At 39.5% G+C, this 23,688-nt stretch overlaps 1 protein-coding gene across 3 annotated transcripts; it reads right to left on the bottom strand.

Moving 5' to 3' along the window:
* Positions 1 to 437: 437 nt before the first annotated feature.
* On the bottom strand, positions 438 to 23,607 carry GPD1L (glycerol-3-phosphate dehydrogenase 1 like). 3 transcript variants are annotated; one of them, XM_027675455.1, is made up of 8 exons: positions 23,474 to 23,607; positions 18,745 to 18,922; positions 17,258 to 17,398; positions 13,350 to 13,488; positions 12,055 to 12,167; positions 4,397 to 4,630; positions 3,920 to 4,026; positions 438 to 856 (listed from the first exon to the last, which is right to left on the bottom strand). In XM_027675455.1, exons 1-8 carry the CDS (start codon positions 23,524 to 23,526, stop codon positions 742 to 744), a joined length of 1,080 nt encoding a protein of 359 aa, XP_027531256.1. In that variant the 5' UTR covers positions 23,527 to 23,607; the 3' UTR covers positions 438 to 741. The 3 variants fall into 3 exon arrangements, with proteins under 3 accessions (XP_027531256.1, XP_027531254.1, XP_027531255.1); XM_027675453.1 differs by lacking the exon at positions 23,474 to 23,607 and adding an exon at positions 23,077 to 23,314; XM_027675454.1 differs by lacking the exon at positions 23,474 to 23,607 and adding an exon at positions 23,107 to 23,313.
* Positions 23,608 to 23,688: the final 81 nt, after the last annotated feature.

The raw sequence follows: 23,688 nt of genomic DNA, 5'->3' as shown, positions 1-23,688 counted from the left end.
ACAGTAAGGGAAAAATTGAGAAATATAAAAATGCAAGGATTAAAAAACAGAAGGGGAGGTAATGATCCCCCTCTAGAACATTCCCTTTAAAACAGTGTAATTAAAACCTTTAAATTCACTTAGAAATTGGTTTCAAAACAACCTGACGGTTTTAACAACTTTCAAAAACTAAAATATTCTTCATTTGATTTCATTAAAATATCCCTATAGCCCCCTGAATAACTGCTATCACTTCTTTTGCACTAGCATTGCTTAAATTAATATAATCATAAGCATGCAAAATGTTAAAATTTAACTGCATATACAAATAAAACCAAGTTCTAATAGAAACATTTCCAATATTTCAAGGTTACAGGCTTGATTCAGCCTCTGATCAAAACCAGTGGGATTCTTCCCACAGTGTCCAGTGGACTTTGGATTAGACCTTAATAAGAGACAACAAAACCTTGTATTTTATGGTGTAGGAACACACTCAAAGTACACTTGTGTATATAAACCAGGTATGTAGTGCAACTTTTGTACTGCGTATCTTAAACCAGTTGCATTTTAGCCAGTAAAATGACAATCACCAAGCCAACACTGTATGCTGTGTCAAACTAGGCTGTATAACACAAAACAATAGCTCTTCGGAGACATTCATGTTGTTATTGTTGCCTAGTGAGCGGCTTTGAACGAAGCTTAATGATAAATACATCCACTTGAACCCAGACATAAATTCGAAAGGCAGAAAGCTGCATTATTTCAACAGCCTGATTGATTTTTTACGTGCTCTGGATGACTTTGAAGGCAGGTTATAATCTCTCTGACAGGCCTCCCTTTATAGCAGATTTGATACACAGCCGTGAATAGCGGAAACCTGAGGAAACAGAGTGGGAAAAGCAAAGGCAGCGTAAGTTTATTCTGTAACATTTTCTTAAATGAAGGAAATAAAATGGGGTGAGAAGAGGGAGGGGGAAAAGGAGAGATGGAAAAAACCAATTTTTTTTTCTATTTGTCAAGTGATAACACTGGGTTGAAAAGCACTAGATAAATACAGAACCTACATGAGTCACTCTCAGAAGCCCAGCTGGCTGTAATGGAGCCTGCGACATTCATTATGTATGGCAAAACCATTAATTAAAAACATTCATATCTTTCTTGGCCGTTCTTACAGCTGTATTCATCTATGGTTAAAAAAGGATGACTGGCACATTGGTTATGCATTACTTCTGAGCAACAATTTGATAATACAGAATATGACAAAAAGAGACCCAAGAAGACATTGAAGGTCAAGTTTTTAATAAGAACACAAAATGAAACCTGGATTTTGAAACACTAAATTCCCATCTACTTTTTTCTTTTTTTTTTTTAATTGGTCACATTTCCAACAATCCCCAAATCATTCAGGCTTCTCTGATAATATGAAGGCTTCTTACAGCAAAGAAACTTTACAGAAATTTGTATTTGCTTTCTGTACTTCCTGGACAGTGACAGCCAGACAAGTGCCATTTGCATACAAAGCCTGATGAATTTAGGGATTAATTACCTGTTCAAATACATACACCATTTCAGTGTGGCCTTTTATAAGGAGCACTGGAGATAGTGAAGTAGTTAATTTCTGAGTGATTCAGAATACATCTGGACTAGGACTTTCTCCTTAGGAAAGCTGTCCCATCAGTCACTCTAAAGCTTTATGTAATGCACATTTCAGTGTTGAGCAGTACCCCCAGCCAGTACTGAGCACCACATCTGCTTGCCCATACACTCTGCTGTCACGTGTTACTGCAGCAACTCTGATGTCAGCACATTGCTCTGAACTAGACTCCTCAAAGTGAGCCAGAGGTTACAAGAGAAGCCATGAACCATCCAGGAGTACCATCACACCATGGTGACTACTGCATTCTCAGGGGCACATACAGGATTTGTACTTGGCTTAACGCAACATTTCCCCATTACTGGGGAAAAAGGTGGGGGAATGGACATGCTTGTGGCTTTTTTACAAGTGCTTAACTCAGAATTTAATTTTCACCTGAAACATTTTATGTTCTACTGCAAAATCCGTGTCCATTTCCTCTGATTTATTTTTGTGGAGAACAGACAAAAATAGCAGCAATAGCAAAAACTACTTCAGGTCAATCCAACTGACTTGATTTTCGGTTTTATTTAATCGGTGGAAAAAACCCTATCATATAGCCACATAGCTGGTCTCTCAAATCCAAGGCTACACTACTTAGGTTGCAAAACCCTTACTAGGAAATCTGCAGGAAAAAAATTTACACTAAGACTTGTGCGCTTCTTAACAAATCTCACTTGTCATTGACTTCCTATGTTATATTGGGCTGGAGAGGGTTTGCATTTGCTGTTACCATTAAATGTAGGTACCAATAAAATTTATTATGTCTATGTGAGAGGTGGCCACAAAATATGTGAACCTTCTGAAGCAAAAGCAAGCTTCCCACAGCTTGAGATACAGTACTGGCAGTCACTTCTCAGTGAAGAAGCACCACTACTAGAAACCACAACTGAAGTCCTGCTGCTTATCACAGAGCACGTTGTTGGGCACAGGTCTGCCCCACTTCACACAGGGAAACCAGTACCAAGGCTGACTGCAGGCTCAGGGCCAGCAAATTCCAAGTGCATCTTATGCCTGAGCACATCAAGAGGGTGAGGTCTACAACTGTTGAAATGAAAAAAGTAATTGCACTGCTAATATCACTAGGCATCAACCCTGATACCAAAGCTCTTTTGCTGAACTTTGACTTTGGTATATGTCTGCGCAGCTTTGGGACTCCTTCTGTAGGAAGAGAGTACGAAATTTTATCCTTACTACACTGTTACCTCTTCACTTTGAAACCGTGGCTGCTTCACTGTCTTTTGTGTTTTAAAGCAGTAGTTTTTGAAAAACACATTGAAAGTTGCTTTCAAAAGCCTTATTGAATGAGATCTTTTATGAAGAACTGACACATATATGTTGGTATCCCAGAAAGAAATTAGCAACACTCTGCTTTCATGTCTTTCACTAAAAACACAACTTGAGCTCTTCTATAATGCACTCTATTTGTTGTAAGGTAGAACAGGATATAAAACAACCAACCTAAAAACCCCACAAACACAGCATCCCGTCTCATTTAGGAAATCATAAACAGCAAAGAATGAAGCCAACATTTTAGTTACATTTTTTCTACAGTTAGCCTTAATACTGTACACTGAGGAAATAGACTTAGGTGCCTTACATCCAAAGATAATATTAAAAATTTAATCATTTAATATAGCTGATCCATTAAAACTAGACTTTAAAAACTGCTTTGGAAAAAGAAGTAACAAGGCTTGGTCTTCTAACTGGTAGTTATTTATTTCCTGATTTTGCCTCTTCTACAAACAGGAACAGATAAATGCATCCCTTAATCTCACAAGGAGACAACTGTGTGTGTGGCTCTAAGAACCATACATGTTCTGACTCAAACACAAATGAACAAAGCCAGGACAATCTGCTTGATTTCATACCACAAAAAAGCCCTGACCTACAGAAGCAGATGGCAGGTGTTAACCTACAGCAAACTGGAAGTCACATTACGAAAGAGAACTGTGGTGTCTAAGCTAAAATCCATGTGGTAGAAGCAGGCACTCTATTCAGATGATCACCTATACAGATCCTTTATAACAAAGCTCCTCTACTTGGAGGTAGGTAATGAATTTCCTACTATGAAATGAGCTCTAGAGCCTTTTCATAAGTCTCTTCAGGAATCTCCACTTCTGTTTTCATGCATTTTATTCTCTTCACATGTTAGAACACACTTGCTGTGCTTTTCTGTAGTAGCAGAAGGCAATAATACATTCTGCAAACAGAAGGACATTCACAAATTTAATGTCCCACTAATAGCTCTATCTACACCAGTAGATATTTTGAGGGGTATGTGGAAGTTGTTTTATCTGTTCTTACTTCTCCAGCAGTCCTTTCTGCTTCAGGATGCGATGCACTTCTGCAGAAGTCAGTGGTCCTTGCAGTTTCTGACCATTCAACATTTCTTTCTCTAATTCTTCAATAGACTAATCAACAGAGGGGAAAAGAAAAGAAAGAAAAGGAGAGCTAAGATGAAATTTTCAGAAGCTTGACATCATCATCTTAGATGAAAAAAAAAAAAGTTACTGAGGGTTTTTTCTTTCTCAAAAGTGACCTTAATGGAGCATATATAATATTCTCCTTCTTAAATCTGCATTTCCCAACATTTTAAGTGATGAGATTTTTTTTTAAATCACCTCTGCCCTTTTTAACACCTTTACACTCATTCTACACTCAAAAAAACAAGAGAAAAGAGAAGGGTACTCACTCAGTAGAGCTAGCATGACTCAGATACCTCTACTATTGCTCCAACAAAGCAGGAATGCAACCACAGATTTCACCCAGTGAATAAGGTACCTTTCCAGTTTTAACGACTGCTTCTGCTACACGTCGATTCCGGCCACCATAACACGTTGTGATGAGATCAGCAACGCCACAGCTCTCCAGGAAAGTGGCAGTAGACACCTGTCCTTTGCAAAATATTCTGGCAAAGGCGATCATCTCCATTAGGCCAAGGCGAATAACGGCAGCTTTGGTATTGTCACCGCAGCAAAGACCATCACAGAACCCAGCTCCTACTGCTACTATATTCTGATGAGAGGAGAAATGGGAAATGAGTCATTTATCATTTATGGAATCCTAGAAGACACCAAAAGACAGAGTGCAGATGTCTTTAAGAACTGCAAACACTTTACTAGTGAAAGACTAGGTTGTTTTGGGTTATTTTGGTTTGGAGATTTTGATCTCTATGTGATAACCTTTAAAAAAAAAAAAGAAAAAAATATGGCAAGCCTTTCATTACTAAGTATTTCCAAGGATAAAAGCATAGTTAAAGCTCTGGCACAAGCTGCCCCCAAGGCTGTGGAGCTATTATTATTGACTATATCTAAGAACAGGTTATGCTACACCCAAACAAGGTTTTAGCTAGATTGAGCTATTCCTGCCCTGAGGTAGGGGTAAAGTTAGACTGACATCCCATAGTTCTTTTATCCAGATTTCCTTTATGATTAAGTAGTACTACATCTACGAAACACTGACTTCTATGACATCCTAAAGGACCAAATTCAGTCAAGCCAATAGTATCCAGCCCTTTCAAGTTTGCAGAGTTCCTATAACAGTAATAGTTAATCAAGGATTCTCAGAAGGCTCAGGACACAGGATAAACTTTTTTAGCAAAAAAAGTGTTTGTTTTTTTCCTTAGACCTGCTGACAGCATTCTACAAAGAATGTGCTGTTTCTTCATGAACAATCAGCGATATGACCTCTTCTTTGGTTTAAGAACATTAGAATTAGATGAGATACATTTGAGTGAAGTGACTGTAAAAACTATTTTCTAGCCTGGGAGTCAGAGCAGAGACTAGCCATGGTTCCATTGCACCTACCAAAAAAAACCCCAAACCCCACAACAAACTGTACCAAAACCCCCAAAAAAGATGGTGTTCTGGCATATTACAAGAAAGTAATGGATGTAGTAATATCTTTTTGCATGCAACAGCAGCAGTGACCTCAAGAGAAAGCACAGGAGAATGAACATTATGGCACCTAATGCAGCACCTGATGCAGGGAAAAAATAAAATCAACCAACCAACCAAACCAACTTTAACTGTTGATGAAGAAAGAGCAACAGTCAGAAGTTGCTAATAAAAGCAACCAACTGATTAACAGCTGGTTTCGTTTTGTTTTTTGGACTGTAAGAACCACAAATGCCAGACAGCTGCAGAGCTGTGTGGCCAGTCATGGCTAGGTGACTCTGAATCAAATGAGGTCAGAGCATGAGTCACTGCTTTTTGAGCAGCTAGCTGAGGCCTAAAGGTGACCCTAAAAGTTGCAGACAGATCTCTCAACATCAAACCCAAAGCAGCCAAAGACAGTCAGCTTTTAAAACTGGTACTTTAGATCACCTTGGCTTAAATCTTGGCTGTGGTGATTCAGTGAAGGTATGTTTTCATCAGACACCTCTTGCAGAGCAACCTCCAATATTTGTTCATTTGGTGGCAAAGCGACAGGAAGTCAAACAGATATTTAAGAAGTTTTCAGACTGGATAACCCATTTAAATGCATTTTACATATGTGATGTCTGCATGTATTTAGTACTCAGCTAAAAACCAAAAACATATCTGAGCAACCTCTGAGCTTTTTCCATATACTTCTTGAACACTCCAGTACTAAAGTTTCCCATTCCCTCCAACTTTGTCTCCTTGACTTTCCTCTCCACTTTAAATCAGCCTACCTGATCATAATATACAATACAGTTTGGCCTATGGTATTTTGTTGTCTACTTCTACCTTTTGCAACATTTGTCTTTGGAGCAACAGAAATACTCTTTTAACCAAGTCATACCAAGACTAGTTACTTCAGAGAAAATGGTGTAGGGAACAAAGGAAGCTATGAGTTCAACTCTAAAACACTAAGCTTCTTGTTTGTACAATGTCCCCATTGTATGTGCTTAATGCAGTTTGCAAATAATGAGGAAACGAGACAACTGATTATGCTCTAGAACACACATCCATGACTAGGAGACTTATATCCTGGTCTACACAACCCTCAGGCCACAGCTATGAATTTACAAGCTCTACCATCTGGTTTCATTTAAATCCTTGAAGACTCTCTGACAACCATCCTGTGTCTAATATACTGGAGAGAACTAATTATACCACACTGAAAGTTACACCTTACTCAAAGTTGAGCCTCTCCTTTTCCAAACAAAACAATAACAACAAAAATCTCACAAAACTTAAGACTCAGTCATCCTTCAGACCAAAACAAGACCAAAACAGGCTGTTTGGTACTTGAAATCTCTGGGTGTAGGCAGTAAGCTGAGTTTGTTTCAGGAAGATGCATAAGCAAATGACAAATTGACACACAAGAGCCTATGGCACTAGCACTACAGTGATCCTCTGAGAAGCACCCTGCAGGGGGCAGAACCATGTAAAGATCTGGCAAAAACATCTTTCTGTATCTCATATGGTTGATCCAGAACACTGTCACTGCCAAAGCCTACACCTGAGGTGTCCTGGTTTCAGTAGGAACAGAGTTCATTTTCTTCTTAGTAGTTGGTACAGTGTTGTGTTTTGAATCCAGTATGAGAATAACATTGATAACATGCAGATGGTTTTGGCTGTTGCTGAGCAGTGCTTGCTCTAAGTCAAGGACTTTTCAGTGTCTCATGATTTGCCAGTGAGGAGGTGCCCAGGAAGCTGAGGGGGAACATAGGAGAGCTGATCTGAACTGGGATATTCCATACCATAGAACCAGTATATCAACCCAGTATATCAACTGGGGGGAGTCAGCCAGGAGCCATCAATCACTGCTCAGGGACAGTGGGTGGTGAGCAATTGTCATGTACATTGCTTGTTTTTCTTGGGTTTTCTCTCTCTCCTTTTCCTTACAATTACTATTACTATTGTTGTTATTGTTATTATATTTTACTTTATTTCAGTTATTAAACTGTTCTTATCTCAACCCTTGAATTTTAGGTTTTTTCCCCTCGACTCTCCTCCCCATCCCAAAGAGTTAGGAGGGGGTTAGTGAGAAAACAGCTGTATGGTACATACATAGTTGCCAGCTGGGATTAAACCACCTTGTGAAGTTACAAGAATTCCTGTAAATGCAAGGGGTGTATATTTGTGCAAGTGGCAAGAGTCAACGTTTCCGTGACCTTGAAAACTGACAGTATTTGCCTACACACATGGGAGTCTGAGAGTACAATAAACAAGGGCCTACAGACAAACCTGTTGTTTCAAAGGTTCAAAAATACTGCCACAATATAACCCCAAAATTACAGCAACACAATCCCTTTTGGCCTGAGGGATTCAGAGCTCTCAAACCCACTACACGCTTCAGCAAACACATTTCCCCAATCTTGGCATTAACAGGTTTTTACATTAAAGCATGCATCCTGTAAGCAAGAGGCACAGGGTGTTTTTATATTGCATATGGTTTTAAGGTACTAAAAACTTTGCCCTACAAGGCGAGTCTTTAGATGGTCTGGTCCAGAAGCTGGAGCTAGCCCTAGTCCTAGTTATTCCAGAACACGAGCAAGGAATGGATTCAGTTACTTTATCACTGGGAAAGTAACTGGAAAAGAAATGCTGATGCCAGGCAGTGCTCACAGTATGTGTCAGAACAAATGAGAAGTGTCTTTTACTTGCATGTGACCTGCTGCAAATATGCCAGAGGTCACAAATGCAAGGTCAACAGATGACCAAGAAAACAAAGACAACAAGTCTGCAGACTCTGACAGATTCTTCTCTTAGTCAGTGCTCAGAACTATCAAACTGACAGTTCATAGAACGTTTATGGAGAGCTCAGGAAGACAGCTTCAGCAGCCATTTCTGAGGCAACTGTTACATTTCCATAATTAAATGGATCAATAAGAGAACTAAGCAGAAACGTTATTTCACCTGGGACGTCCAGCCTTCCTTGAAGTAGCATCACAGCTCAGCACAGCCTGCTTTCCCTCTGCTAACACAGTAACTTGGAGAAGCTCCTTGCTTCACATGATGGTTGAGAGAGGTCAAATGAAGTCTCAAAAAATCAAAGACAATATCAGCAGGACTGTCAGAGAGGTTAAGCATAAACTGTTTGCTTGCTCCTGGCAAACTTGAATTTCATTTCTACTTAAGCTCAGGAAAAAGGAAAAAATTATCACAATCGAATTCTACGGTACCTAGACTGACTATCCAACAGTGACTGCCCTAAACACACTTTGCAAGACCACCTTTGCAAGTAACAATGCTGGGTTACATAACGTGGTAAACAATAAATCATCACTGTACTTCTTACTTCTTTACTTAAGGCTCCGCTGGAGCCATAAGATTTAGAGTCAGGCCTGAAGGAACCTGAAAGACAATGACAGCTGCTGCTCCTTCTCCTTTCTACAGGAACTGTCACATCTGTCTTGGTCTTTGGCTGCTGCCACTTGAGAGCTTTTAACTCTCTGGATCCCTGAACTTAGGGCAGCTGGAGCATGGCCGTTTTGCCACATCCAGAGGTTAGGTTCTCACTTCTTCTCTCACACTCACCCCTGGCACTGCTGCACTCGGTAAGTGATTTGGGTACAGTTTACCCCCAGGAGTGCAGGTACCAGTGTTTACATTGCCTCTCGAGTACGCTGCTATGACTGCACACCAGCTCAGTCTGGCCTCACATCTGTGCTGCCTGTAAGACCCTACACTGGTAAGGCAGTAAGGACTGTAAGGACACCTCAGAGGTGACAGACTTGGGTATGTGCTACTCTGCAGTATCACATCCCTCAGCAACCAGAAGCACATCCATATGTATGAACAGCTGCACACACCACCCTTACAGTGGTGTCATAAACTTTAAGCACTTCCTAGGCAGGTCCATTCATCCTCTGGCAAAGGCAGATGAACTTGTGGGTGGTCTTGAGTCAGGCACCTGTAAAGCCAACTGGACACCTTGAAACAACCATCCAATATTTGAAGTTCGTTAATTCCTGACCTCAACACTCAGAAAAGGTCACCAAACAAACGGGAAACACGCATCAGTCTTCATAAGAAAAAAAGTCCTCATAGAGAAGAGCATGTCAAGCACTTTTTGTTTCAACAGCCAACAAGATACTGTAGATACTGTTCCTCCTCAGTATCATCAGATTTTGTAAAGTCACTGCCACTGTCTATTCAGCCAGCCTCCAAGCTGACACAAGACTGCAGTTTCACAGCACTGATTTCCATACTTCACTGTATCTCTATCAGTCCATTGTCACAAATCTAAATACAGTAAATGAAGTGGATATTCCATAAATATGCATATAAATAGCAATCAGGCGCATGTCCTCTCATGACCACCAAGCAGCAATACCTATTACTACAGTCTGAATTCAAATAGGCTTCAAAAACAAATTTCAAACCTAAAATTATCATTGTAAGGTAAAGCTGTGCTCAGAGCATTCTTTGTTACCCTTCTGCATTTTTTCCCAACCTTTAGGCAACTACCCACATTGAAAATCTTCCTTGTTTAGAAAGGCTTGCAAAAATAAAAAGCGAGGTAAAGTATAGGCTTTTAACATTCTAATCCATTATGCCAATAATACCAGAAAAGTCTTTTTTTCCTAAGCTGGTATTTACAGAAAAATGGAGAAGCTGGGAGAATGTACTGTTTTTCACAGGGTACTATTTCTCATGCTTTAAATACCAATACATGAGTTGCTGTTACTATTTCCACATCCAAAAAGGCAGTCTGGAATGACATGTTTGCCTGCTAACCTCTGTCCTCCTAGCTGTAGTTTGCAGTGACATTACTGACATTCTGAATTGGCACTGCTATAGAAAGAGAGTAAAACCTCTCTTTTTATACCTGTGTCTTAACACATGACACTGTCATCTTGTGAAATAGGAATTTCCTCCTTCAGCAAGTTAAATAATGTTAATTTTTACTATTTTTTCATGAAGTAACTTTCCATATTTAAGAATGTAACAGTCTGAACGTAACTGACTGAAGCTACATGAGATTTTTCCCTAAAAATAACCATATGAAAAGATGCTTACTTTTCACATTCTTATTACATGGACTCAGATTAATATTAAAAAAGAAACATTCTTGTCGTTACCCTTAGCAAACAATTCTCCTAAGAATAAGTATATACAACATCTAAGAAAAATGCTATTCACATCTGAGGTTTGCATTTTGCCTGACTTGGACCTTTACAATGGAGTTTTGAGTGTCTGCTGACTACCTGCTTAGTTTGATGGGCTTATCTCTAGCACCCTTTCAAAAGATTTGTTTGGAATAAAAATTTCCTGAGACAGAATTCCTCTATCAAACAAGAATTTAGGCTAGTCAGAAAACATCCTGCTGAGCAGGCTGGAAAGGATGATAAATCTGTAAAACTTTTTGACTAATTTCAGGGGGTTTTACATAGGGATTTCTTTTCTGCTAACCTCTCACATCACCAGAGCATTTAAAAGCAATGGCTGTGGAGCCAAATTGAGAAATTGTTATACATACAGTAACTTCAAAGCATGTTGTACCAAAACACCCAACTCCAACAACGCACAGACCCCAACCTCCTCCTTCTCAGGACTTCCAGCATGACAGCTGTCAAGACGGAATTATCCAGAAAACTAGTATGCCAAAAAATATGCTATTATAGCTATCAATCTATTTCCTGCTGAGCAGGAGTCCTCCTTATCTTAAAGACATCATTGCTTAGTGTGATAGCTTTGCAAATGAATGATGCAGTTTACACAAAATTTCAGCAGTAAAAACAAAGCAAGACAAATAATTATCCAAAACATTAAAAATTAAAAAGTAACCCAAATTATCTACTAAACCATTGCACCCATAAAAAAATTATTCACAATAGGTATCAGATGATGTCAACTATGGTACTGTTGGCCACAGTGCAAAGAAACTAATGCCTTTCCTTCACAAACGGCCTGTAAATTAACCTGAAGAAATAGCAATTAGAATATGTTTAAGTTAGCCTTTGCTTCCTGACTGCATCAGTTTTGTTAGCAATAAAATTTTGGATGAGTTAACTGTCCGAAATAATGTTTTTCTTATTCAGGTCATTTCTGTATGTGGTTATCCACACAGACTTTATGCAGTGTATGTCCACAAAATATAAAAGGTAAGAATGCTCCCATTGTTCAAGCCAATAAGGAGAGCAACAGTTTTGTCAACAGACAAAAAATGTTAATGCCAACTCCTTTTTCCCTTTCTTTTTGTGAACACACTGTTGCAAAAAGAAAAAGGGAACTAAAACAGATTTAGAAATACATCAACCAGTCAGATGGTTTCAATACTTGTTCATGACCGCTAAGGGAAAGATGTAGAAAGAGAACTTGGGAGATGGTGAGACGGATCTAAAAGGCAGCTCTCAGAACATGCTGCTCCCTAATTTCCCATCTGGTTCTTCTGGAAATGTTATGCCACAGTTTTATGTATTATATAAAGCACAATAAGTTTAATTCTATAAATGGAAATACCCTCTTTTTTTCTACAAGAATCACTATTTCATCTGTGTACCATCTGCAGCCAGGTAATCTTACCTTCAGAGCACCACAAAGCTCAACTGTCTCTGCATCATCTACTACAGTTATTCGGAAGTTTGGAGTCTGCAGGAGTTCTTTGAAGAGAAGGCCATTTTCCAAGATTTTGCTGCCTATTGAGAGAAACAAAGGAAAGCTGAAAAAATGAATAATTTATTTATATGTTATTTAGCTTTCCTGCGCAAGCCAAAACACTTAAAAGCAGAGATAAGGTTGTTCTAGCTCCATCTCAAACAGATTCCTGTTCTAAGGGACCAAGGACATGTCTACATTGCACTTAAAAGTTCTGCACTGAGTTACTCCGGACTTCTTCATAATTCACTGTCTGCTCAGCAACAGATTCTAAATAACAATTCCATGAATTCTCTATACACTCTCCATTATTTTATCATTCCCTTTAAAAGAAACAGTTAATAAAAAAACAAAGGTGAATTAAGAATATAGCAGGAGCAATTCTATCAATTATTTTAAAGCCTGCATTCCAGAAAAACACCTACTCATAAATGCATGTCAAGGATGTTTTATTAATTGAGCATGCTGCCACTGACAACTGTTTCTAAACACTAAGAGGTAATTCAACCATTCAAAATTAAGTTCAATGCAAAAGCTGTGAATGAGATGTTACAAAGTTAACAACGCACAAAACTGTAAAAATTAACACTGAAAACAAAAATAACATGAACTGTGCTATTATGTGTGAGTACCTGTATGCATACACACACATATATGCCTATCTGGAAACAGTAAAATTCAAGACTAGGCACATCTTCATGCTGCAAAGGTGTGCAGACATCAACATGGAACTAAAACAATTTCTAGCTTTTGGGAAAAAAAAGTGTTTTGAGAAATTAAAACAAGACATTGACACCTTAAAAAAAACCCAAAAAAATCAAACCAACACAAACATGCATAAAGGTACCATCTGTGACCATAACATCTGAGCTGGAGTACAGAATATATAATCGTTTATCCATATAAAGCTGTGCAGACCAAGAAAATCTTAAACACAGTAATAAAATCAAGCAGTTTGCTCTGTGGGGGGTGATAAAAAGCATGCTTGTATTTCACATGTTATGGTCACAACCCTAGCGAGAATGGGTAAAATTGTGCTCTTCTCTCCCCTCTATTCCCAGTATTGTCCTAGAACTTTTGTAAGCTTAAACATTTTACAAAATTCAATCAACAGCTTCTGATAATAGCCAGCAAACATGGAAAACAGTGAAATTTGAGCTATTTGGTGTGCAACTGTGAGGACAGGAGCATGTGTTAAACATTCTTACAACTTGCAACAATACCTATTGTGGTTTCACAGAATTTCTCTGCTGCCACCTCATTGGCAAGGTTAGCTCCCATCAGCACACTGACGTCTATTCCCATCTTCTCTCGAATAATGTCAGAGATCAGTCTGAGTCCCTCAGAGCCTTCATCTATTCCCTGCAGCCAACATTAAAAGGAATTACTAAAAAGTCATTCATTAGGCAGAGCAGAGAAGTAAGCACACAATTAGTCTTGTCAACAGGTGAGAAGTGAGACAAGGCCTATTCAGAGAGAGACTAAAGCTGACAGATGCACTACCAGGTAAACTTCTGCTATTGTGACCTCTTAGAATCAGGGGAGGTAGCACCTTAAGAATAAGGAGTAAGCTCTAGATGATGATAACAGCTTTTATTCCATGCTCAAGGACTTGATTCTAAGAAGTGCTGAATATTCAACTTTGTTCGTTCAGAATCTCAGCTACTTATTATCAGTGTATTCTTAATAAAATCTGTGAAGCATAACCAATCCATCCACTATGAATCAGGCTTGCATTTGGACTTGAAATTGCACCAAAACTCATAAAATGGCATCTGAAAAACTTGTTTTGTGAAGAGGCATCTGAACTGAAGTATCAGAGGCAGATTCCCTCATGCTCATTCCCTACTAGCATAAACCCTGGTTAATAATTTTGAGTACTACTACAAATGGAACAGCCATTCACAGATGGGTAGTGAGCTGAACAACCGAGAATAATTTAACTTCTAAGGACATTTTTAATCTATATTTGTAATGCACTCTTCACAAAGTGTGAAAAAAATGGTAGCAATAAGATCTTAGAAAAGATCACCCCACAGATTAATGCTGCAATGGAGAAGAGTCTGGTATCCTGAATTGTCTGAACCAAGAACTCTAAATGAGACCATTTTCTTCTCATAAAACCTTCCCTCCCAGCCTGCTCAATGCAGAATACTTTTGAGTTTTTGAACAGGAGCATGGCAGACAAGCTATTAAAATGGTCATTCTTTCCCACAGTATACCACCTTTTGTGCAATACTATTTTTTAATGTTGGGGATTTGATACTTTTGGGGATTGGTAATTTTTAATTATGACTTAGAGGCAAAAAGTGTGATCCTCTACTAATTCCAGATATACATATACACAGATACACTTGTATGCTGCCAGTGGTGACATTTCAGACAGGCAGTAATTTGCATTTCCAGAGATCAGAGGTGCTGTTCCTTAAATAACACAGTGCAACCAAGAGACACGCAGAAATGCCTGTATAAAACCTGCCAATTAAGATAAAGCTTGCATTTCTGCATTATTTTTCAATCTGTATCACTTAATGCACAAATCTGCTTTCTCATCTTTAATGAGCCATACAGAAACAATCTGAAAGTAAGTACACATATATATATTGTATTTTTCCCCTCACAGTGTCAAAGATGTCCCCACAAAATAACTGTAAGGCCCCTCTCCCTAAGCACACATATTGGGAACAACTCCAAAAATGTGAATACCTACATCACAATTATTCATGCAATAAAAGGAGATCAGAAAGGCTTAGGTGCCAAATTCTGCTCCACTGTGAAACAGATGCACCTTCTGACAAAGTCAAGGAGAGCTATACCTGTGTCTTGTAGAGTTAAATCCAATCCTGAATGTTAGATGACAGAACAAAAACCAAACATCTCTTCTTCTCCCAAAGAAACAAGGCTTTAACATGGGAATTTTCACTGGGCAACAATGGTCCCCAGGCAATGCAAGTCCAATTCTGTGACCGTATCATTTCCATCCTAACACACCTGTCAGAGCAATCCCTAGGGCCTATAATAGGTAAATGAAAATGAGACTGATGTTGAGGTTGCCTGAAGAGTATTTTGAATGACTTTCACCTAACCTGCTTCCTGTGCTCACTGCTGTACCACTTGCTGCAAGTTGTATAAGGTTCCTCCCCCCACACCCACACAGTGATTTGTTACGTTTTCATAGACACAGAACTTATGTAAAGCAACACAGATGCAAATGTTTCAGTGGAAACGTGTATTACCCAGCAGAGAAATGTCATTATCTCCCAAAGACTAGTTTTATTATCAGATGTTAGGCTCTGCTTGAAGATTAGTCTGTCCAAAAAAGAAAAAAAAAACAAAACAGAAAAAAGACTAAAAGATGACACGCCACTAAGTTGTCAAACAATTCAGAAAGCACAGAAACAAGATGTCCCACTAATGGTATTTTTCAGAGCGGAACTGCACTTTTAACTGCCAAAGTTAACACAAGCCACTTTAACAGCATTAGCATTGAGCACAAGACATAAAAATATGACATTGATGAAAACAGCCTGCATAAAGAAGATGCAAAAGTAGAGGAAAGAATGCATTCCTGCCTCTATTGCTTAGTTTCATTGTTGTGTTAAATCTCTACCATTTCTTTTTAAATGATACTTTTAATGATGCACAGTTACGACTTTTCATAAAAACTGACATGTACTTTGCATTCTCCCACAAAATATTAAGGGGCAGCCCTTCTTTGGAAAGGCTGACTACAGATGCAGTGTTGCAATGTGACAGTGGGAAGCTGCCTAGTAACCAACTCAGCTTTGCATGGCCGGTGCCACTATTTCACTTCCACTACACCAAGCACTGGCTTTTTGTTTTGTTGGGCTCTTTTTGTTTGCTTGGGGTTTGGATTTTTTTTAATTTAAAGATAAGTATTTCCCCACAGGTTCATTTTTTTAAACATAGCCATTAATCAACATTCCATTAGGGCACTGATAACTAGAACAGTAATTCCAAGGGAATATAGGCCCGGGACCCTGACTTCAGATATGCTGACATAAATCCTCATTTACTCCACCAATTCATTAGTTACTCCTATCACTAAAGACAAGAGAACAAAAATCGCATTTAGCAAATTAAAGGAGAATATTTATCTTGAGCTATGCATTCAAATATTTTAACAGTGCCTTATTTTACTCTTCTACGATATGAAGAGTTTTTCTACAAAATGCAGCAAGACCACTCAGGAAGCATTACTTTTTCATACATCTCAGCAATATATCAGGTCAACACTGACAAAACAATACAGATTTGATGGGCTTAGTTAGACAAACTAAAGAGACAAGCTTGCAGTAAGCAGTGATAGGGGTTTTTTGTTCTTTTTGAGCACAGATCCATAAATGTATCATTTTCCAGAAATGACAGTAAACAAGGGAATGTGTGCTGAGAAAATGGCCTATTCTCAACAAAGCAACAATAAACCAGAATCTTCCAAACCTTGTGGGAATGGCTTATTATTTGCAGCTAAACACATAGGGGAAAAAAGCCCATTACCCCAAAAACAACCACAAAAATAAGCTAATCCACATTTTAAAATTTTCCTGCCAGCAAAATTACAAATACTCCAGTGAAAACACTTCCTGCACCTCTGCCCCCTCCTATTTCCTGTGCTTAAACTGTCTTTTCAGGTAATGCTGAACCGACACTCTTGTTGCAACATCATATTTGACATAAACAAGAGCACTATCCTCTCAGTCACATGAAATTCTCTCAGCAGTTCTTAAAATCATCAACTCAGCATGTGGGATGTGCATTAACAATCAAAGCATTATGCTTGTGCTCTGTTCTTCATCTAATGATGCTTTTGGAAACAACAAATAGAAGACTGGAAAGCTTAGTGGTGCAAAACATATTGACTCCCCTCTTTCTTTCTAAAAGTCTTGTTACCAGCCTCATTTTCCTCTTCCTGCAAGCATTAACCTAAAATAAAACCTCTGTAACAATCAACTAATGACCAAGACAAATTCTAATCCTACACCTAGAAAGGTTTAATGGAACAATCAAGTGAATAATGCACAGAGACTTTTCATATCAAAATATCAAGCCATCTTATTTTAGAAGATTCCCTGACACATTCTTAGTTACTAACACATAGTATTTATCATACCTTTATAAGAGTTATGCCGAGCGCTTTCTTGGGCACTCGTCCTGTGATTTCATCGCAGACTTTACGAATGAACTGATGAGGAATGACGAAAACCAGCAAGTCTGCATCCTCTACAGCCTCATTAAGGTTTGGGATAGCAACCTGTGTAGTTAGGGGAGAGAAAGGCCACATAACTTCTTAAAATTAACACTAGACACAAGTGGTATCTGATAAAGTAAAAGCAGTTTGGTCTTATACAGAATGCTACAAACTACTGCATTTCATCACTGAAATTAAGCAGCAACAAACTTCCCAGACAAGCAAAAGAATTTAAGTTTTCAAATAAGCTATTTTATATCATAGAAAGAGCATCTTCACAGACGCCAGCATGGTTAATGCCACAAAAATTCAAAATGTTTTGTAACATTCAAACAAGTACTTTTAGTAATAAAATATAAAATAAGAAGCTGCCTTCTGTTTGACAAAATAATCTCATTTTTTGATAAATTACCGCATGCAGAAAAGTAGTTTCTTTCCTTAGTTCCTTATACACTCAAATTTCTTCTTCAGGCCTCTTACACCTACTAGTTTATATTCCCTTTCTGTGTACCCTTGGATTTTGTTTACCGCTTAAGAAGGTGACCAATTTTGAAGCCACTTGGCAACTTCACTTTACCTAACACTTGATGACCATATTAAAATAACAGGTTTAAAACACAGCAATAAGCTCCACCTATTTATAAAGAGAACAAATCTGAATAGGCAGGTAGTGGACAGCAGAAACACCACAGGTGCTGAAGGCTGGGGAAATGGGACTTCAGCATTATCGTTAAAGAGAAAACTACAATGCACAGCAAGTCACGTTTTTTCCTTTCCAAAAGCTCTACTGAATTCTCATCTGCTGCAGCCTCTTCCTATAATGTTTTTGGGGCAGGAGTCACCACCTGCTCACCCACCATCACATTACAACAACAGAGAATACATGTGGAGTCCCACTGTTCTGCCCTGGCAACGTTACATCTAACATGCTGATCTGACTGCACATGGTTGAAACACTACCGAGAACCAAATAAACTGCAAACACCTTGAAGTTTGCTTGAGAAACACTGATTCTCATCGATACTTTTAAAGAGTTTCAGGATACCTGACATCAGTTCTCACTGACCAGCCAGCTCCCTTCCAAAGTTGAGGTCAAATTTTTTTTTAATGGGTATGGTCAAAGCTGTTACTTTTGCCCTTGTTTTCACATTTGCTTCTTTATACAGAAGCTGAAGTAACATAAAAACAATAGTGAGACCAAAAAAAAAGAGAGAGAGTGCAGTGGATTTACTTAACTGCATAGTTACACAATTTTATTGAGTCAAATCTCTGAAGTCATCAGTAAAATAGCATATAGTCTGAAATATTATAAACCCTAAAGGTGTTAACAAAACAATTTTTTACCTCCATTCACAGCACAAGCAATATTCCCTTTGCTCCATAACTATAATTTAGCTTCTGAGCCTTACCACATTATCTGGCAGCTTGTGTCCAGGGAGATACTTTACATTTTCATGATCTTTATTTATGATATCTGACAGTTTTCTGCCATTAATATTCTCCTCGAAGACCCACATCTTCACTGTGGAAGCAAACTTCTGCAATTTTTTTACATTATTGCCTACTATTTTGGCAACTGCAGAACCCCTGCAGGAAAGAAAACAAAAATAGTCTTTAAAAAATTATGATTTTGCTCTAGAAAAACAGAGATTGTCTTTAAAATAATCAGAAATGCACAGATTGTTTGACCACTTACCATGCAGATATAGTAAAACAAATGGAAAAATAGACCAGTCATTCACATTGGCTGCTTCCTCTCAAATGTATCTACAGTAGGTTGGACTAAAGCATTTACTGAAAACATCCTTATTTACTTTTTCTGCTTATTGGCTATCCAGTGGGAGTTTAGGTTACTGAATTTCCCCAAAATCAAACTGATTATATCCTCAAAGCAGAGGTAAAAGGGACATACTAAATTTTTTAAAATTGATCATTTTCACCTTAAGAGATGGGAAGCTTCTTTGCTAAGATGACTGACCCACCAATTGTTGTACAATATTGATAGGCACTGAAAGCCAACAAGCATTTATATATTGCAGAAGTTATAAGCTTTATGGTTATGCAGCCAACCTCACAGAATTTAACTATTGCAACAGCATCCTCTGAATTTGCAGGCAGACAATTCCATGACTGTTAGCCTCATATTCTCCCCAAAAACAGCACACAGCGGAACCTGTAGAATGGTGATCAATTTTACTTCTCAAATCTTTAAGCAATAATGAAATTAACCAGAATTACAAGAGGAGAAACAAATACAACCTTCCCTTTCATTCCTAGCACAAACGCTATATGGAAGAGAAAGATGCAACTTTATGAAACCTGTTAACCTAACTTCCTTTTCCAGGATAAGGAGGCAGCCTCATAAGTACTGATAACCTACTAAGCAGACACAAGAAAAATTTAAAAAGAATCATTCTGCTTCAAGAGCTTTTAATACGGCACAACTCACCGCACTGCATTAAAGATGTGTGCTATCACAGGGCTAAGGTCACATCACAGGCAGTGGCAGGGAAAAATTATAGTATCCTAAGTAGACCTTTTTCAGTTAAACCATAAAACTGTATGTCTTAAAAGAATGGAATTTAACTTCTCTAATGGCACTTCACGCACTGAAAACTCCCCTGGGTTCAGGAAGTGATATAGAAGGCACAGTTGTTAGCCATCTCTTATCAGGCTCATATTCTGTATCTGCACACACACAGTGTAGTTTCCGCTGCAATGCCACACAGCTCACCAGCAAAAACCCCAAATTTCAAATCCACACAAACAGCATGAATCACAGTAAACACCACACAGGTATGTGTTCCTCGGACAGCGCTTTGAGTTCCTTGAACAAAAGCACATTTACTACTACAGATTTATATATAAAGTCTGGATCCTGGCAAATCCACTGCCTTCACTTTTGAACTTCTCTACACATTTTCTGTGCTTGCTGGTGACAGAGCAAGACACAAATAACCGATTCAGCAACTCTCCAACTGGGATTTTCAGTCTGCCAGCATAAAGTCTGGCAGTGTGTACTACTTGAGTGAGACATTAATTCCACTACTATTTAACACTTAAATGCCTTTTTTCAGCCTTTGAATGCAGTATTAAAAGGTGAAGATTTGCCTAGTCTTAGTTTCTAAATTCAAGAAGAAGAATTCTAAATTCCTGACTGGCTTCTCTGGTTCCCCATTTCCCATTATACAGCAACCACTCTTTTAGGACCATTTCACAGTTGGTCTGCTTTCCGCTTATCGCTTTAAAAGTAAAGCACAAAACCCACAAACTCCTGAAGTTGCCCTAACAGCAGCAGCAGTGGAGGTCACAATATGCAAGTGCAAATTATATTATTAACTCTAGCTCTACCACTGTCCCTGAAAAATCACCTTAGTTATATTTTTCCTCCAATTTTTCTACAGAAAGTTCCTAGCTATAGGAATCTCTCTGTCTGGCAACTTCCCACCTCTTCCTAAAATCTACAGTTTCTGTTCAAGTTGGGTAATCAGGTTAATTAACAACTAGTTCTAACAAAACAGAGAAGGATAAATTCTGACTGTGCACACCTCATTAATCTGCCCTGGAAGTATTATCAGAAGAGCAGGCTACAGTACATGACTCAAGCAGCTCTTGCAGTGGGCACTGTCCTTGAATCCGAAGGCTCCAAGGCACATTCCTAAGGTGTACTCAATAGACACCGAAGAGAGTCTGCTTTGTCCCCTATCAAAAAGATCCTAACATAATCACTTATCCACCAGCTGAGAAACCCTAAAAGGGCAAGGCCAGCAAACATGCTCCTCTTCCACACCTCGTGAGCCATCTGTCCTGTCCCATGATCTCCCATCAGGTGTCGAGTGACCCCTGCCAAGTCGACTTCATTGTTAAGGTGACCTTTCTCTAGCAAACTGACCGAACAAGTCTGACTGGAAGTAGTTTATCATCCAAGGTGACTGGCTCAAGCCTTCTAAATGGTTACTGCCAAGCTCCTTTAGGGGTTTTTTTTTCATCTCAGATATAGGTCAAAGGGCTGCGAGAAGGCAAAGACGTCCACACAGTTACTGGCACTTGTCCAACACAATCATCTCACAGAGAACCCCAAAATCCACAGTCTCCAAACTACTAGGGATGCCAAACCACACTTGGATCAACTAATTACATGCTTACAGTTTAGGCACCACCAGTCACACACTCCTGTAATTCAGGCTTCAAAAATATGTAATCCCCAAATATCAACGATCAAATGTTTATAAATACTTCCATTTCTCTCTAGTCACCTGCTTTTAAGCATTAAATGCTTCCACTTTAGGACCCAGTTCAAAAAGACACTTGCAAACACACAGGTACACAATCAAAATTAAGTCCGATTTAGTTCAGTGGTTGCATACATTACTGAATCACAGTGCTCTGCAGTCAGGGTTTTGTGCCTGTCACCCCATGGACTTTGAGGAAGAAACCACCCATTTTTCCAAGAATTACTGTTTCCAATTTTGGTTACTTTGGTTTCTGCTTTCCTGATGCAAAACCCCTCACCATCAAATATGAAATAAGCTACAAGTTATTTGAATACATTTATCCTCAAAAGAAAGGAAAAAGCTGATGCCTGGTAATAGCATTCTCTCTTTCTCTCAGTGTAGGAGATATGGGCATTTTGCCACTGACTCATCCTATTAGGCAGGCGCTTTTCTTACTATTAAGCTGATCCAATGAGGTGAAAACAAAATATATGTGCATGTGGTTATTGCTAGTAGGCAATATCTGCAAATCCTTTTGCTTCTGTGTGTTTCACAGTGAATCAAATATAAATGCAGTCAAACTTCCTGTAAAACTTTTTCCCCCAGGTTTCAAATATGGAACAACAGCAGCAATACTCCTAAAAGACTAGGTCTCACTGCATATTTCCTTCTGACATATACTGCAATGCTCAGTACCTCCATGGTCATCTTACAAGCTAGTGCAAGGAAAGCACGACATGCTGCATTGAAATGTCAGCCATTCCCTCCGCAAAGAAAAGCATAACTTGGCAGCTGCTGATATTTTTAACAGCAGCAAAAGCCAACTGCACGGAGTGGGCAGGGGGTGAGCAACAACTCTAAGATCACCCCAAAAAAAGACTGGCAAGTTTGGTTCAATAAAACGCAGCACCTTGCTCTACACTGAACTCCTCTGAGTTTAGATTTAAGGTCTCAAAAACCAATGTTATCAGAAATAATGTGTGCTTAGCATTAGGAATTGAAGTGACAAACTGTGAAGTTATATTTATATAACACATTGTACTTAACTTGTTCACTGTAAATAAGGACCCGGTGTAAAAACTGTGATCAGGAATGGTAGAGAAATAGGTAAAGAAGCCAAAGAGATAAGTAAAGCCAAAGAAACAGGTAAAGAAGCCAAACAAAGGGCTATTAACAAGATACTCCTTTTGGAGAACGATTTGAAGTAAATCTACTGCCTTCTTAGACACAGCAGCAAGTTTAAGCCTAATTATAAACTAGCAATAGAGGCAGCAATAAAACCTTGTCTCAAGCTCTCAGTGTGCCTTAGCATAATCGATTTGGGGAAAAAAAAAAAGAAAAAGAAGCCATTTCAAATAACCTAGCGTCTCACAATTCTCCTTTGAACTGGCGTGGAAAACAGGAACATAGGAAATCCCGAATCACACTTTTGTAGACAAGTGGGATTGTTGGCAAAGCCCTACAGGCAGCGCGTAGTTAGAAAAAAAAATAAAACATAATGTTCAGCATCTTTAATGTCTACGACACCTGACATCGGACAAAGCACACAACAAATACCAGGTTAAAAATGTCCTAAAACAACTTCTTCGCAGAACAGACGGGTGTTTTACAAGCTCGATTCTGCCGCTTCTTCCTCCAAGCATATCAGGGTATCACCTCCACTCCAAACTCCGAGGGAGCTCGGGGGCAGGACGAGCCCACCCTCACGGCCCCAGAGCCCGCCACATACCGGCGACATCCCCGTTCCACTCCCGGCAGCGGGAGCCCTCAGCGCCGCCACCCCTGAGGGGCGCACGGCCACGCCGTCAAACCCTCCGGCTGCGGGCGGGAAGGGACAGCAAGGCCCGGGCGGGCACAGCCGCAGAGGAGGTCGTGCCGAGGCGGCCGCCCAGGTGTCCGCCCTCCCAGGGGCTGCCGCACTCACCAGTTTCCCGAGCCCACGATGCAGACCTTGAGGGGGCCGGCGGACACGGCCATGGCAACGCCGCCCGCGCCCCGCCAGCTGCCGCGCCGAAGAGCTCCGAGACGCGACCGCCCCCCGCTCCCGCCTCCGCCGTCAGGGCTCGCCCGCACCTCCCTCCGCCCCTGCGGCGTGCCGGGAACTGTAGTTCCATCCCCCCGCCGTGACGGGTCTGCGGA

This window comes from Neopelma chrysocephalum, unplaced genomic scaffold (assembly GCF_003984885.1).
Source record: "Neopelma chrysocephalum unplaced genomic scaffold, ASM398488v2 Primary Assembly neopelma1_26, whole genome shotgun sequence".
NCBI lineage: Eukaryota > Metazoa > Chordata > Aves > Passeriformes > Pipridae > Neopelma > Neopelma chrysocephalum.
Note: the sequence above shows the minus strand (reverse complement) of the source record. Positions and strands in the feature narration are given on the sequence as shown.

Coding starts and splice junctions, on each gene's coding strand:
- GPD1L (XM_027675453.1), bottom strand. CDS start 23,192: ATGCTTGGAGGAAGAAGCGGCAGAATCGAGCTTGTAAAACACCCGTCT. Junction 17,399..18,744: donor ACAAGCTGCCAGATAATGTG/GTAAGGCTCAGA, acceptor CTAACTACACAG/GTTGCTATCCCAAACCTTAA. Junction 4,631..12,054: donor AGCTTTGTGGTGCTCTGAAG/GTAAGATTACCT, acceptor TCCTCTCATCAG/AATATAGTAGCAGTAGGAGC.